At 41.5% G+C, this 11,328-nt stretch overlaps 1 protein-coding gene across 2 annotated transcripts; it reads left to right on the top strand.

The window, feature by feature from the left end:
- The first annotated feature begins 485 nt into the window (after nucleotides 1–485).
- On the top strand, nucleotides 486–10,630 carry LOC110288120 (serpin B6-like). Of its 2 annotated transcripts, none has more exons than XM_085830762.1 (7): nucleotides 486–537; nucleotides 3,137–3,311; nucleotides 5,441–5,593; nucleotides 6,665–6,782; nucleotides 8,125–8,267; nucleotides 9,679–9,834; nucleotides 10,136–10,630. In XM_085830762.1, the coding sequence occupies exons 2-7, from the start codon at nucleotides 3,147–3,149 to the stop codon at nucleotides 10,526–10,528; spliced, it is 1,128 nt and encodes a 375-aa protein (XP_085686888.1). In that variant the 5' UTR covers nucleotides 486–537; nucleotides 3,137–3,146; the 3' UTR covers nucleotides 10,529–10,630. The 2 variants fall into 2 exon arrangements, with proteins under 2 accessions (XP_085686888.1, XP_085686889.1); XM_085830763.1 differs by having other exon boundaries at nucleotides 531–554.
- The last annotated feature ends 698 nt before the right edge of the window (nucleotides 10,631–11,328 follow it).

The raw sequence follows: 11,328 nt of genomic DNA, 5'->3' as shown, positions 1-11,328 counted from the left end.
TTCATTCATTTTATGTATTTGTTTCTTTATCTGTGAGTGCTGGACAAATACTCTCTCCAGCCCCAGTAGTAAAAGTCTTTGACCCTCTCTCACATTTTCAAATTCTGTTCTGCTTTATCCCATTTGTGCCCACTAAGTGCTGGCACACTTCCAATGTTGCTAAAGTTGTCTGTCACTCAGTCTAGAAAATGGCAGAGTGAACAGGCTGAAGAGACTGCACTCTAGTCCTCTGTAGGAAACCACCCAGAGAGTTCAGCCTGGGTTTGATCTTCTCCCTGTTTTTTCTAGTTTGTAGTTAGTAAAGTCATCCAGGAACCAAAGGATTAGTTGCCTAATGGCAGGTGGTGTGGCCCAGAGCCAAAGGATGGGGTGCATTTTTGGGCTCAGGTCACCAGACTCTGACCTTTGTCTTTCCTAACACCAGAGCCCAGTACCTGCCCTGGACTTAAGACTCCACCCACCTCTCTGCCCAGCCAATATTTGAAGCCAGGGGTACAGTTAGAGCCTTCAGATCTCTGCTGAGCTCCATATTCAAGGGTGAGGCTAAGGTCCAGGTATCCTCTGATGCAGTCTTTGCTGCAGTGGGTCAGCTTTGGTGCCTGACAATGGGGACTCAGGAGGGCAAGGACAGGTGTGGTGCGCCGCTAGAGCTCTGTGATCAGGACTAGTGTTTCTTTCCTAAACTTCCAGGTTGCTTCAGGGACACATGACTCCACAGAAGGTGTGAGTTGCCTTGTGATCCTGACCAGCTAGTGGTCCCTCCCCTGGCTCAGTTGCCAGGAGCATCTGCTGAGCACCCATTGAAGAGGGGGCTTATGCACTATGGGGTTCGTGTGCAGAACTGGAGCCACATGTGACTCCGCTTGCCCAGATATTGAGATCCTGAACTCCTGACACATGAGACAGGCTTCAGTATCTCAACGGTCTTGGGCCAGAGACACCTGGGAATAACTGACAAGGGTGTTGGACTTATTTTCCTGGAGGTTCTCTGGAATGTGTCTAGGTCTTTGTGAGTTGTTGTGTTCTAACCTGGAAAGCTAGGCTCAAACCCAGCTCTTTGGAGACTCTATGCGAAAAGATGGATACTCATGTGGAGCTTTTGAGATCATTTTGATGTGTTTGCTATTAAACTCATGTTAGGCAAAGTGTGTTCTGTTGAGAAAGTGCTCTTCCAATTAATAACTGGCCTGCAACTACTTTTTCTCTTATAATTTTTGATAATTAAATGTACAGAAAATGAGCATTGCCATGGTATCAATAATACTGGAAATTATATGAAACCCTACCTAGAGTATCACCTATTTCTAGGAAAATAGGGGTTTTCTTCTAAAGATTTTTAGATTCCTTTGTTTCTTTATTTGTTTGTTTGCTTGCTTGGTTGGTTAGTTGATTTTTGTTTTTGCTGACAAGACAGGATTTCTCTCTGTAGCCCTGGCTGTCCTGGAACTTGCTCTGTAGACTATGGTGGCCTCAAACTCAGAGGTCCCCCTGCCTCTGCCTCCTGCCTCTGGGAATAAAGGCATATAACACCCAGCCTGGCCCAAAGTATCATTTACAGTTAAATTAATTACAGCTAACTCAGACTTGTAACACTAGAAGGGATTTGAATAGTTTCAACAGAATCCTCTAGCCCTAACCACTCTCTGGCTAAAATGGCAAGCAGATGCTGTAGGATCACATAGATCAACAGCTCTGTTCTCAAGTTTGCTGGATCTGGGTTATATCAGGTCTTTGTAGACCTTCTATCTGTGTACTGGCCGATTTTTCTTGTAAACAGAGAACAAATTGGTCAAGAGACTGTTTCCCCACAACTTAGCTAATGCTTTTAGTCAGCACTTTAGAGCCCAGTAGTCATGCTCCAAATTGCCACACAATTCTCTGTGTGTGCTGGGAAATGGAGAAGTTTGATGTGGTAGTGTTATCTGTCAGATTGACAGAATATAGAATTACCTAGGAAATGGTCATCTAAACACACTATGAGTTGCTTTTGACTCCCCCTACCCATGGATATTATTATTTTAATTAGGATAGAATTCTGTTACAGTAGAAGGAATTGGAACAATGTCAACAGATCCACCCAAAGTGGATAACACCATTTCCTGACCATGGCCCTGACTATGGATGCAGTGCGAACTGTTCCCTTTATGTGCTGCCTCCCTAATGTCTTTGCCATGAGGAACCAGGAGCCAAAACTCTCACTGGAGTTGCTTTTTTTTTTCAGTGTATTGTATCACAGCAATGGGGAAAGGAGCTAAGCCAGAAAGCAAGTCCCAGATGAAAGAAGTCTAAGAGTTTTACCAGCTGACAAATGGGTAATGCAGGGAAAGAAGTGGAGGATCAGGGAGAAGGGACACAGAGGGCACAGATAGAGAGAAGAAAGAGAAGGAGGAGAAGGAGAAGGAGAAGCATAAGGAGGAGGAGACGGAGGAGGAGGAGGAGGAGGAGGAGGAGAAGGAGAAGGAGAAGGAGAAGGAGAAGGAGAAGGAGAAGGAGAAGGAGAAGGAGAAGGAGAAGGAGAAGGAGAAGGAGAAGGAGAAGGAGAAGGAGAAGGAGAAGAAGAAGAAGAAGAAGAAGAAGAAGAAGAAGAAGAAGAAGAAGAAGAAGAAGAAGAAGAAGAAGAAGAAGAAGAAGAAGAAGAAAGAGAGCAGAGTTAGTCTGTGATAAACCAACAGTACTTCCAAAATCACTGCCTGAGTAAAAAGGGCATACACTTGAATTGCTAGATCCTCCTGTGTCCTTTCAAATGGATAGGCAATTGAAATGCTCATTTCAGCAACATGGATGAGCAACATGGACAGGTGACTTCTGAATAGAGAGCAACAAGACATTAGGATATCTGAGGCTTCTCTATGAGGATGAGTTCTATTCTCCAAGCATTCAGATGTTTTACTTCACAAATCCCCTCCTGAAAGAAACAAGATGTTAGCTATTATGCCATTGGACTAGAAAAATTGAGTATGCATGTAAAGTCCTTATTTTTATTTGTTTGTTTATATTGTGTGTGTGTGTGTGTGTGTGTGTGTGTGTGTGTGTGTGCCCATTGTTCACTGGGGTATGACAGTATTGGTGGGAATGAAGAGCAAACCTATGTATCAGCCTGTGTTTATGTGATATTTATTGTAACCCCTCATTCCAGTCTCACCATCATGGATCCTCTGACGAAATTAAATGCTAAATTTGGCTTCAAACTTTTGAAAGTACTGGATGATGACACCTCAAAAAATATATTTTTATCACCCCCAAGCATTGCTTCATCAATATCCATGACCTTATTGGGAGCAAAGGGAAACACTGCAAGGCAGATAAGGCAGGTAAGGAGCATTATTTCACAGCAGATAAATAATGTGAACTGTCAGGTGAGCTAACTTCCATACTCCAATATGACATAGGGGTGTGACTGAAGATGTGATGGGCAGAATGAATTTCCATGCTGGACCCCAGCTGTAAAATCCAGATGCACTGGAGGTGACTGTATGTGAGGGTTAATTTGGGGCAAAAATAACAAGGGCATGACACCAAGGCCCTAGACCCTCCACTGTCTGTTGTCTGGTGCTATTAGGTCTCAACCCTCCTACAAATAGGTTCTCCGCATAGTATCTTGACTTTTGTCTCCAAATGGCATCACCCTCATCTGGAAAACCAGAAATAGAATGTTTGGGAATTTTGTTAAATGCAGTAATTTATTTGCAGAAGTATATGAACTTTAAAGACAGGCTGCCCCATGATAAGGTAGGTATAAGTACAGTTCACACACCATGAATGTCAGCTAGGACTATGTAACAAATACAACAGGTTGGGAGGGTTAAATAACAGAGTACTTTCTGGTAACTCTAGATGCTAGGTATTGTCCCGGCCTATGGGACAGTCAACAGGGACTTGGGGGGTGGGGGCATCTGTGGAGAGAATGGGGGGACAAGAGATGGTGAAAAATGGACAGCAAATCAGGAGGTCTGATCAAGCTGACAAATTTGTATTGTTTCCACACAGATTATATACTCATAGAAGCAGGATATGGGGTAAGGGGTGTGTGTGTGAATACACCTGTTCTCAAGAACAGGATATTGGCTGGGTAAATAACAGGAAAAACAGAATAGAATGGGTTGTTAGGTACCTGTTCTCAAGATCTATAGCTATTTGTTCTCAACTGGGCTAGTACTTTCCCAGAGAAGCCAGGAATTTGTGCCAGTAAGCACTTATGGCTAACAAGACAGTTAACAGGCAAGCAAGGTCACTCCTAACAGGGTATTATAAATCCAGTAGGTGGAAATCTGGTTTTCTATGGCTTATATGGCATCTTTTCCCCCATGGATGTCTAGGTCATGTTCAACTTCTTTTTCTAGGAATATAGATTGGGTTTACCTTATACTAACAACTTCCCTTTAACTTCATTGTACCTTATAAAACCTTAGCTCCAAATACAGTCATATACTGAGGAACCATGTGTCAGATGTCACTATGCCAATGTGGAGCAATACATTCAGAACATGGGAGGAAGGACACATTACAGCCTCTGAACTGTAATAATTCTGATTCACAGTTAAGTGGGCATGTCCACAGTCTCCTATATTCCAAGGATAGGGATATCTTCATTTATTTCTAGTTGTGTTTGATGCAAGTCTTTCTTATCGATGGACATCTTAAGCTATAAATTGGAATTTTGGATTACCTCTTGCTAATCCAGAAGCTTTTTATAAGACATATGTGTTTGTTTCTTCCTTTGCCTGCTTCCCTACTGGAGAGAGAGGCTAGAGGCTTGATTTCAATTTAAACTGTCTCTCATTCTTTCTCTTTTATTTCCAAAAATATCACATCTAGTGATTGACAATTCGTATGTTTCCAATGGGACTATGGGAAGTTATTTATATAGCTTTTCAGCAGGTTTGGAATGTCTAAGGAACTGTATCTAAGGTCTGGCTTCCAGGTATTCATTCTTGACTGGGATCTTCTCTTTCAAGCAGCTTTGTGTGGTGATGTTAACTCCAGGATTTTCCATGTAGCTTGGATTTCCTTCCACCAAGGTAGCTGAAAACAAGAGATGAAACCTGGCTGCTGTCAGGCCTTTTAAAGCACAGGTTTAAACATGTTACTCCGTCAATTCTGTTGGTCAAATCGTTCTGGAGACAGCCTAGACCAAGATCAGGGAAGAGAGTGAATGGCCTGAGGTCAGAAGTCACCTGTCCTTGAATGATAGCAGTTCTGGTTAATAGTCCTGCTTGCATCAAGAGCAACATTAGTGACCATGAAGTGCCAACTCTATTCAGACCAGTGCTGACAGGGCATGGTGGAGGTCCCTAGAAAGAGAAACTTCAAGGTCATTTTTTAATTGGGTTGTTCTTTGAGTGGCAGCAGGGATCTATGAAATTCTGGGGATAAGTTTAGTGGTGACTCATTTCCTATAGCTGGGCCTAATGAAGTGGTTTTTAATCTGTTTTGGTTTTAGACACTTTCTTTGGATAAATGCAGCAGTGATCCATGTGAAGATATCCACCAGGACTTCCATTTACTTCTCAATGAAGTGAACAAGACTGATCCTGGGATCATACTCAAAACAGAAAACAGGCTCTTCGTGGAAAAGACATTCCATATTAAAGAAGTAAGTGTCGTGTAGTACTTAGATACATTAAGCTGAAGTTATCTTCTAGCCATTGTTTAGTCTTATACACAGGTATATACATACCTTCAACACATAGGCACAGATCCACAAGAAATGTACATTTGCCTTACCCATATAAAGACACAATTGAAAAATTAAAAACAGTTCACTCAAAGAAGAATTAAGTATGTAGCCGTGAGATGAGCTGTTTCATAGAAATATTGAGAAACTATTCCATATACACTGTAAACATAATGGAAGTTTCAGACCATTTATACTGTATTGAGATTTGTGTTGTAACAAGGCAGAGTGTGGGTGGTCCTCAATGACATTGTTTCATAGATTATATCAGCAAGTGGCTTATTCATTAATTTGCATTGTGCTGCTGATCATTTCCATTTAAGGCCTTTCGTGCCACACCAATTCTTCACTACTGTTCAACAAAAAACACACCCCAGAATGGTCAGTGTTTTTGTGAATTTCTTATCCCCCGCAACTGAGCTCACATGATGACCATGTGACACATAGCTATCCATATTCCACATGGTAAAGTAAAATAAATTAACATGATATACTCAATTTCATAGTTTCCTTGGTGACTTCCCTTATGGCTGTGGCTATAGGTGACACTATTTTGAGTGGTGGAAATTTGTATCATGTTATCATGGAAATCTTCGATAAAAGGTATGGCCCACAAACAGCACAGAGGTTCCATAGCACTTGTGGAGTTAACCTTCACTCTATCAGTGCCATGGCCTGCTGCAGTTACAGCAGTATGATACTACATCTGACTGTGTTCCCAGTTATCTCCTTGAGCCTCAGTTACTAATATTTAAAAGATCCAACTGTTTGTCATGTTTTTTAGTGATTCTTATCAAAACCAGCACCTTACCTCATTTATAATCTAAGGTTGAAGAAAGCCAGAAACAAGAAGGCTAGATTTTAAACTGTTTTTGTGTATTTGTTTGCAAATCATTTCTGTATATCTGATTTTCTGTTTCCTTGCATAGGAAAGGAGGCTGTTGGTGCTAAACACTTTCATGACCATGTAATTATGTTACTATGTTTCAGTCTTTTAAAGATGCCAGCCAAAAGTTCTACAAAGCAGAGATAGAAGAACTCGACTTTAAGGGTGATACAGAGCAATCCCGACAGCACATCAACACCTGGGTAACCAAAAATACAGACGGTAAACACAGAGTTACTCTATTTTTGTTTGTTGTTTTGTGCTGAGATTTGAATCCAGGACCCTGAGAATGCTGAGCTGGATCTTCTCTGCCACTGAGCCACACCCCATCCCTCTAAGCAGTTAATATACATTTTAAAAAGTGGTACATTAGTTTCTTTGTTTGTTGTAAGTTTGTGTATGTCAATGCATAACTATAGTCAGGAAAACACACAAGAGTTGGTTTTCTCTTTCTACCACTGGCTGCTAGGGATTCTACTCAATTCTTCAGGTTTGGTAGCAAGCACCTGTACTTGCCCAACCATTCCTGTCTCTCCTCTTTTAATTTTTGTTTTTGGAGACAGGGCCTCTCTATATACACAGTCCTGAAACTCACTAAGTAGAACAAGCTGAACTCAAACTCAGAGGTTTGCCTGCCTCTGTATCTCAAGTCCTAGGATTAAAGGTGCATGCCACCGTACCTGGCTTTTTAGTCTATTTTTAATAATCATTGTGTTAGTTCCTTCACAAGTGATCCAAATGTAAATATTAATGACCATTTGTTCTTTAAATCGGGACTTCTTTTAACATGCCTTGATACTGAACCAAAAGATTTGAGTATGCTAAGCAATATTTTGCCTAGAGTAAAGTACTCTAACATTGATCTGCATCTTTAGCTCTAAATCAGGAATCAGAACTCTCTCTTTTTCTTATTTCAGGACTTGTCTGTGTAGCCCTGGCTGTCCTGAAATTCACTCTGTAGACCATGCTGGTACAAACCCATGCTTTCTTGTTGTTGATGTCAGTATTGTTGATTTAAAGACAAGTGTCCCTTTATATTGAGAGAAGTGAAAGGTCTTATCTATGCTCTTGACCAGAGGAGGATGTTGCACAATTTGCCTATGATTCCTTGGCATGTATCAGCCTACTCTGCTTGATACTTGGTTCATTCTTTTCTTTGTTACTGTTCTAATGCTGTGAAGAGATACGAAGACCAAGGCAACTTTTATAAAAGAAAGCATCACACTGGGTGCTTGCTTATAGTACTTATATGTTTAGGTCATGATCAATATGCCAGGAAGCAGTCAGACATGGTGCTGGACAAGTAGCTAAGAACTTTACATCTTGATTGACAGGAAACAGGCAGTGAGTTAGACAAAGTGAACCTGCTGAGTGTTTTTAAATCTTAATGTCCACCCCCAACAATACACCTCCTCCAAAAAATGCTATACCTACTAGTTCTTCCAAAACAATTTAACTGACAACTGAGCATTCAAATCTATGAGTCTATGTGGGCCAGTCTCATCAAAACCATCACATATCTAATTACTTTTTTATTGTTGTTTCTGTTCATTTCTTTTTTCAGAAAAAATCAAAGACCTGCTATCTCCAGGTTCAGTGAATTCAAACACTAGGCTGGTCCTTGTTAATGACTTCTACTTCAAAGGATACTGGGAGAAGCCATTTAATAAAGAGGACACCAGGGAGATGCCTTTCAAAGTCAGCAAGGTAACTATAATGCAGTAACCAAGGATACTACTGAGCAAGTTTCTCTTTTCACACTGGCTTCTATAAAGAGGCTCCTTGTGGAACCTGTGCCTCCCATGTTCCTGGGCAACTTATCATCCAAGACTCTCTTACAGCCTGGGGGCCTCTCTCTTCCCTTTTTTCTTTCAAAAGTTGGCAATGATGACTTCAGGGTACATGGTATCAGGCTGGCCCTGCTTCTGTCATGGGCTATGCTGTCAATGGTAGTTATTAAAGGCAAACCTGTTGTCAGAGCTCTGTAGTGTCCTCTAAACAGTCTTTTATAGAACTTTGGAGATATGGAAGTGTAAACTCTAGATTTGTATGAGGCTCCTTGTGATCCTGAATGAAGCCCATTCCTAGTAATTTACTTCAAGAGTGGGCACACCTTTCTTTTCAGAGTGTCTTCCAACAGGGCATTCTTGTGTCTTCTCTCTCTTTTAGAAGTACCATGTCTCCAGAAGGCTGCCACAAAACAATATGAAGGGAAAATAACTTTTCTCACTCTATTAGAAAAACAGCTGTGAGCAGATGACCTCTGTATTCCTGCCTTGCAGGTGGGATGCCAGAGCACTGCCAGCATGTACTTCAGTGAAGGCAGAATGCAATCTGAGATTGGGTCCCCAGCCCATGTTTCCCAGGATGAGAAACAGTAGGGGATGGGAAAACTGCTGCAGTTTTCTATCTCCAATGTACAGAGATGCTGCTGGGGACCACAAGGAATTGAGAATGGTGGTCCTTGGGCCATTTTTTCCCTATGCATCAGGCAGGAAGGAGATGGTTAAACCTGGGAAGTGGGGAATCAAGTTTGGTTCTGAATGCATGCTAAAACAACAGAGGGTCTGGAAGACAGGCCTTCTCCAGGAGATTTAGACATGGCTCCTTAAGACAAAGGCCTCCCCCTCCCTCCATGGCAATCCTTGAAGAAGAAGTTACTTCTGTAACCTAAGGAGACACCCATAAACATACAAGAAGCCTATAGAACCCAAAGAGATGAGACCAGAAAAGAACAGACTGGCTACATAAACAAGACCCAATATTTTGCTGCATACAGGAAACCCATCTCATGGACAAAGACAGACACCACCTCAGAGTAAAAGGCAAGAAAACAATTTTCCAAGCAAATGGTCACAAGAAACAAGCTGAGGTAGCCATTCTAATATCAAATAAATTGAATTTCAACCTAAATTATCAAAAAAGACAAAGAAGGGCACTTCATATTCATCAAGACATGTGAAGTCCAAACATTTTCATAAATTTAGAGATCATGTTCTGATAGAATGTCCTACAAGTAAAATTTAAAAAAAAAATGTACTCCCAGAGATCATGACATTATTCCCCTGTTGGATTTACCCATTGTGTCTTGTTCCAAATTAGTGTTTATCTGTTACAGAATGAGGTGAAACCTGTGCAAATGATGTTTCAGAAGTCTACCTTTAAGATGACCTATGTGGAAGAGATATCCGCCAAGATTCTGTTGCTTCCCTATGCTGACAATGAGCTGAACATGATCATCATGCTTCCAGATGAACATGTTGAACTGAGTACGGTAAGGAGCATGGGGCCTTGATAGAGCTTCAAGAGAGAAAGAATGGCAGTGGGTTTCTGCCAGGGCAGCTCTCCTGGGCTCCCATGATCATGTTGTTATCTTATATTCATTTGTGTGTCTGGAATTGAATCTAGAGCCTGGAGCAAGCTTGGCAAACAATAACCACTGAGCTGTTCCCTAGCCCTTCCCAATTACCAAATTAAGATAAAGTCACACTTCCCTGGGCACTGTAGTGCTTCACAATCATCTCCAGAATGCTGCGTATGACAGAACTGTCCTAAAATTTTTAACTCTTTTCTAGTTGGAAAAGAAAATTACTTATGAGAAATTTGTAGAGTGGACAAGTCTGAAGAATATGAATGAAGAAGAGGTGGAGGTTTTCCTCCCACGTTTTAAGCTGGAGGAGATCTATGACATGAACGATGTTCTTTGCAAGATGGGCATGACTGATGCCTTTGAGGAGGGCAGAGCAGACTTTTCTGGAATATCTTCCAAGCAAGGCTTGTTTCTGTCCAAGGTCATATATAAGGCCTGTATAGAAGTGAATGAGAAGGGCACAAAGGTTGCAGCTGCCACAGATATTGTGATGATGGGTGCACCTCCAAGTACCCTCACCTTCCGTGCTGACCACCCCTTTATTTTTACCCTTATGACCGAAGAAATTGTGTTTATTGGCCGGTTCTCCTCTCCCTGAGGAAAAGGTGTTTCTGTCAGTATTTTACCACTCTACATGGTTTGCCTGTGACCCACTTTATCTTATCCATATGTGCAATGACAGTTATGAAATAAACGGCTTCATGGCATTCCATCTTTGGAATTGAGTATTTGTCTGTTTCTTGGAAAGGCTTTACCTATTATCTGGATTTGCACACCTGGGGGGAGGTTGTATTGCAGGCTACAGAGCTCATACCTTCTGTAAAATGTTATGGCTTTCTTCAGTGAGTCATGTAGGCTGACACAAGAGAAATGGTGATGTTGTCGCTTCTTCACCCAGTTGCATTCAAATCTCATCTCACTTTAGTGAGAGAATATGTACAGTGCAGGGCTCTGGGGGAAGTGGCCATGAGGACAGACTCAGTCTCTGTGGGCAGCTCAGGTCCCATTCTGGGGAAAGCAGAAGTACAGTGTACCAGGACTCAGCTCCATGAGAAACCCTCTTCTTTCTCTTTGATTCTTTCCTGGACCTGGGGTGTGTCATGAGCCTCTTTGTGACAAAGGCATGTGCAATTTTCAGGGGAATATGACAATAAGAAATAGTGAGTTTCCCTTTCATAGGAAGTACAACAACTAAATGAATGCCTTAGAGTGATGGGGGCAATCCAGTGCAGAGGGTTCTCCATCTTGTATTCTTGATAAGGCCATTTTATGAATCACTTGAATTTGATCTCATTTATGAAGAAAGCTATGGAAAATTACCAACTCTATTTCAGGACTTCAGGCTAAAATACCTCAGGTAACTTATCTTGGGTTCTGTTCAACTACTTGCTTCTGCAA

This window comes from Mus caroli, unplaced genomic scaffold (genome assembly GCF_978045245.1).
Source record: "Mus caroli unplaced genomic scaffold, Mus_caroli_1 scaffold_15, whole genome shotgun sequence".
Lineage (NCBI taxonomy): Eukaryota > Metazoa > Chordata > Mammalia > Rodentia > Muridae > Mus > Mus caroli.
The sequence above is the reverse complement of the archived record's forward strand: the minus strand, read 5'-3'. Positions and strand labels throughout refer to the sequence as shown.

Bases quoted from the DNA above. Each gene is read 5' to 3' on its own strand.
- LOC110288120 (XM_085830762.1), top strand. From the start codon at position 3,147: ATGGATCCTCTGACGAAATTAAATGCTAAATTTGGCTTCAAACTTTTG. The intron at 5,594-6,664 runs GTAAGTGTCGTG...ACTATGTTTCAG, and splicing joins AGACATTCCATATTAAAGAA to TCTTTTAAAGATGCCAGCCA. The intron at 6,783-8,124 runs GTAAACACAGAG...TTCTTTTTTCAG, and splicing joins GGTAACCAAAAATACAGACG to AAAAAATCAAAGACCTGCTA.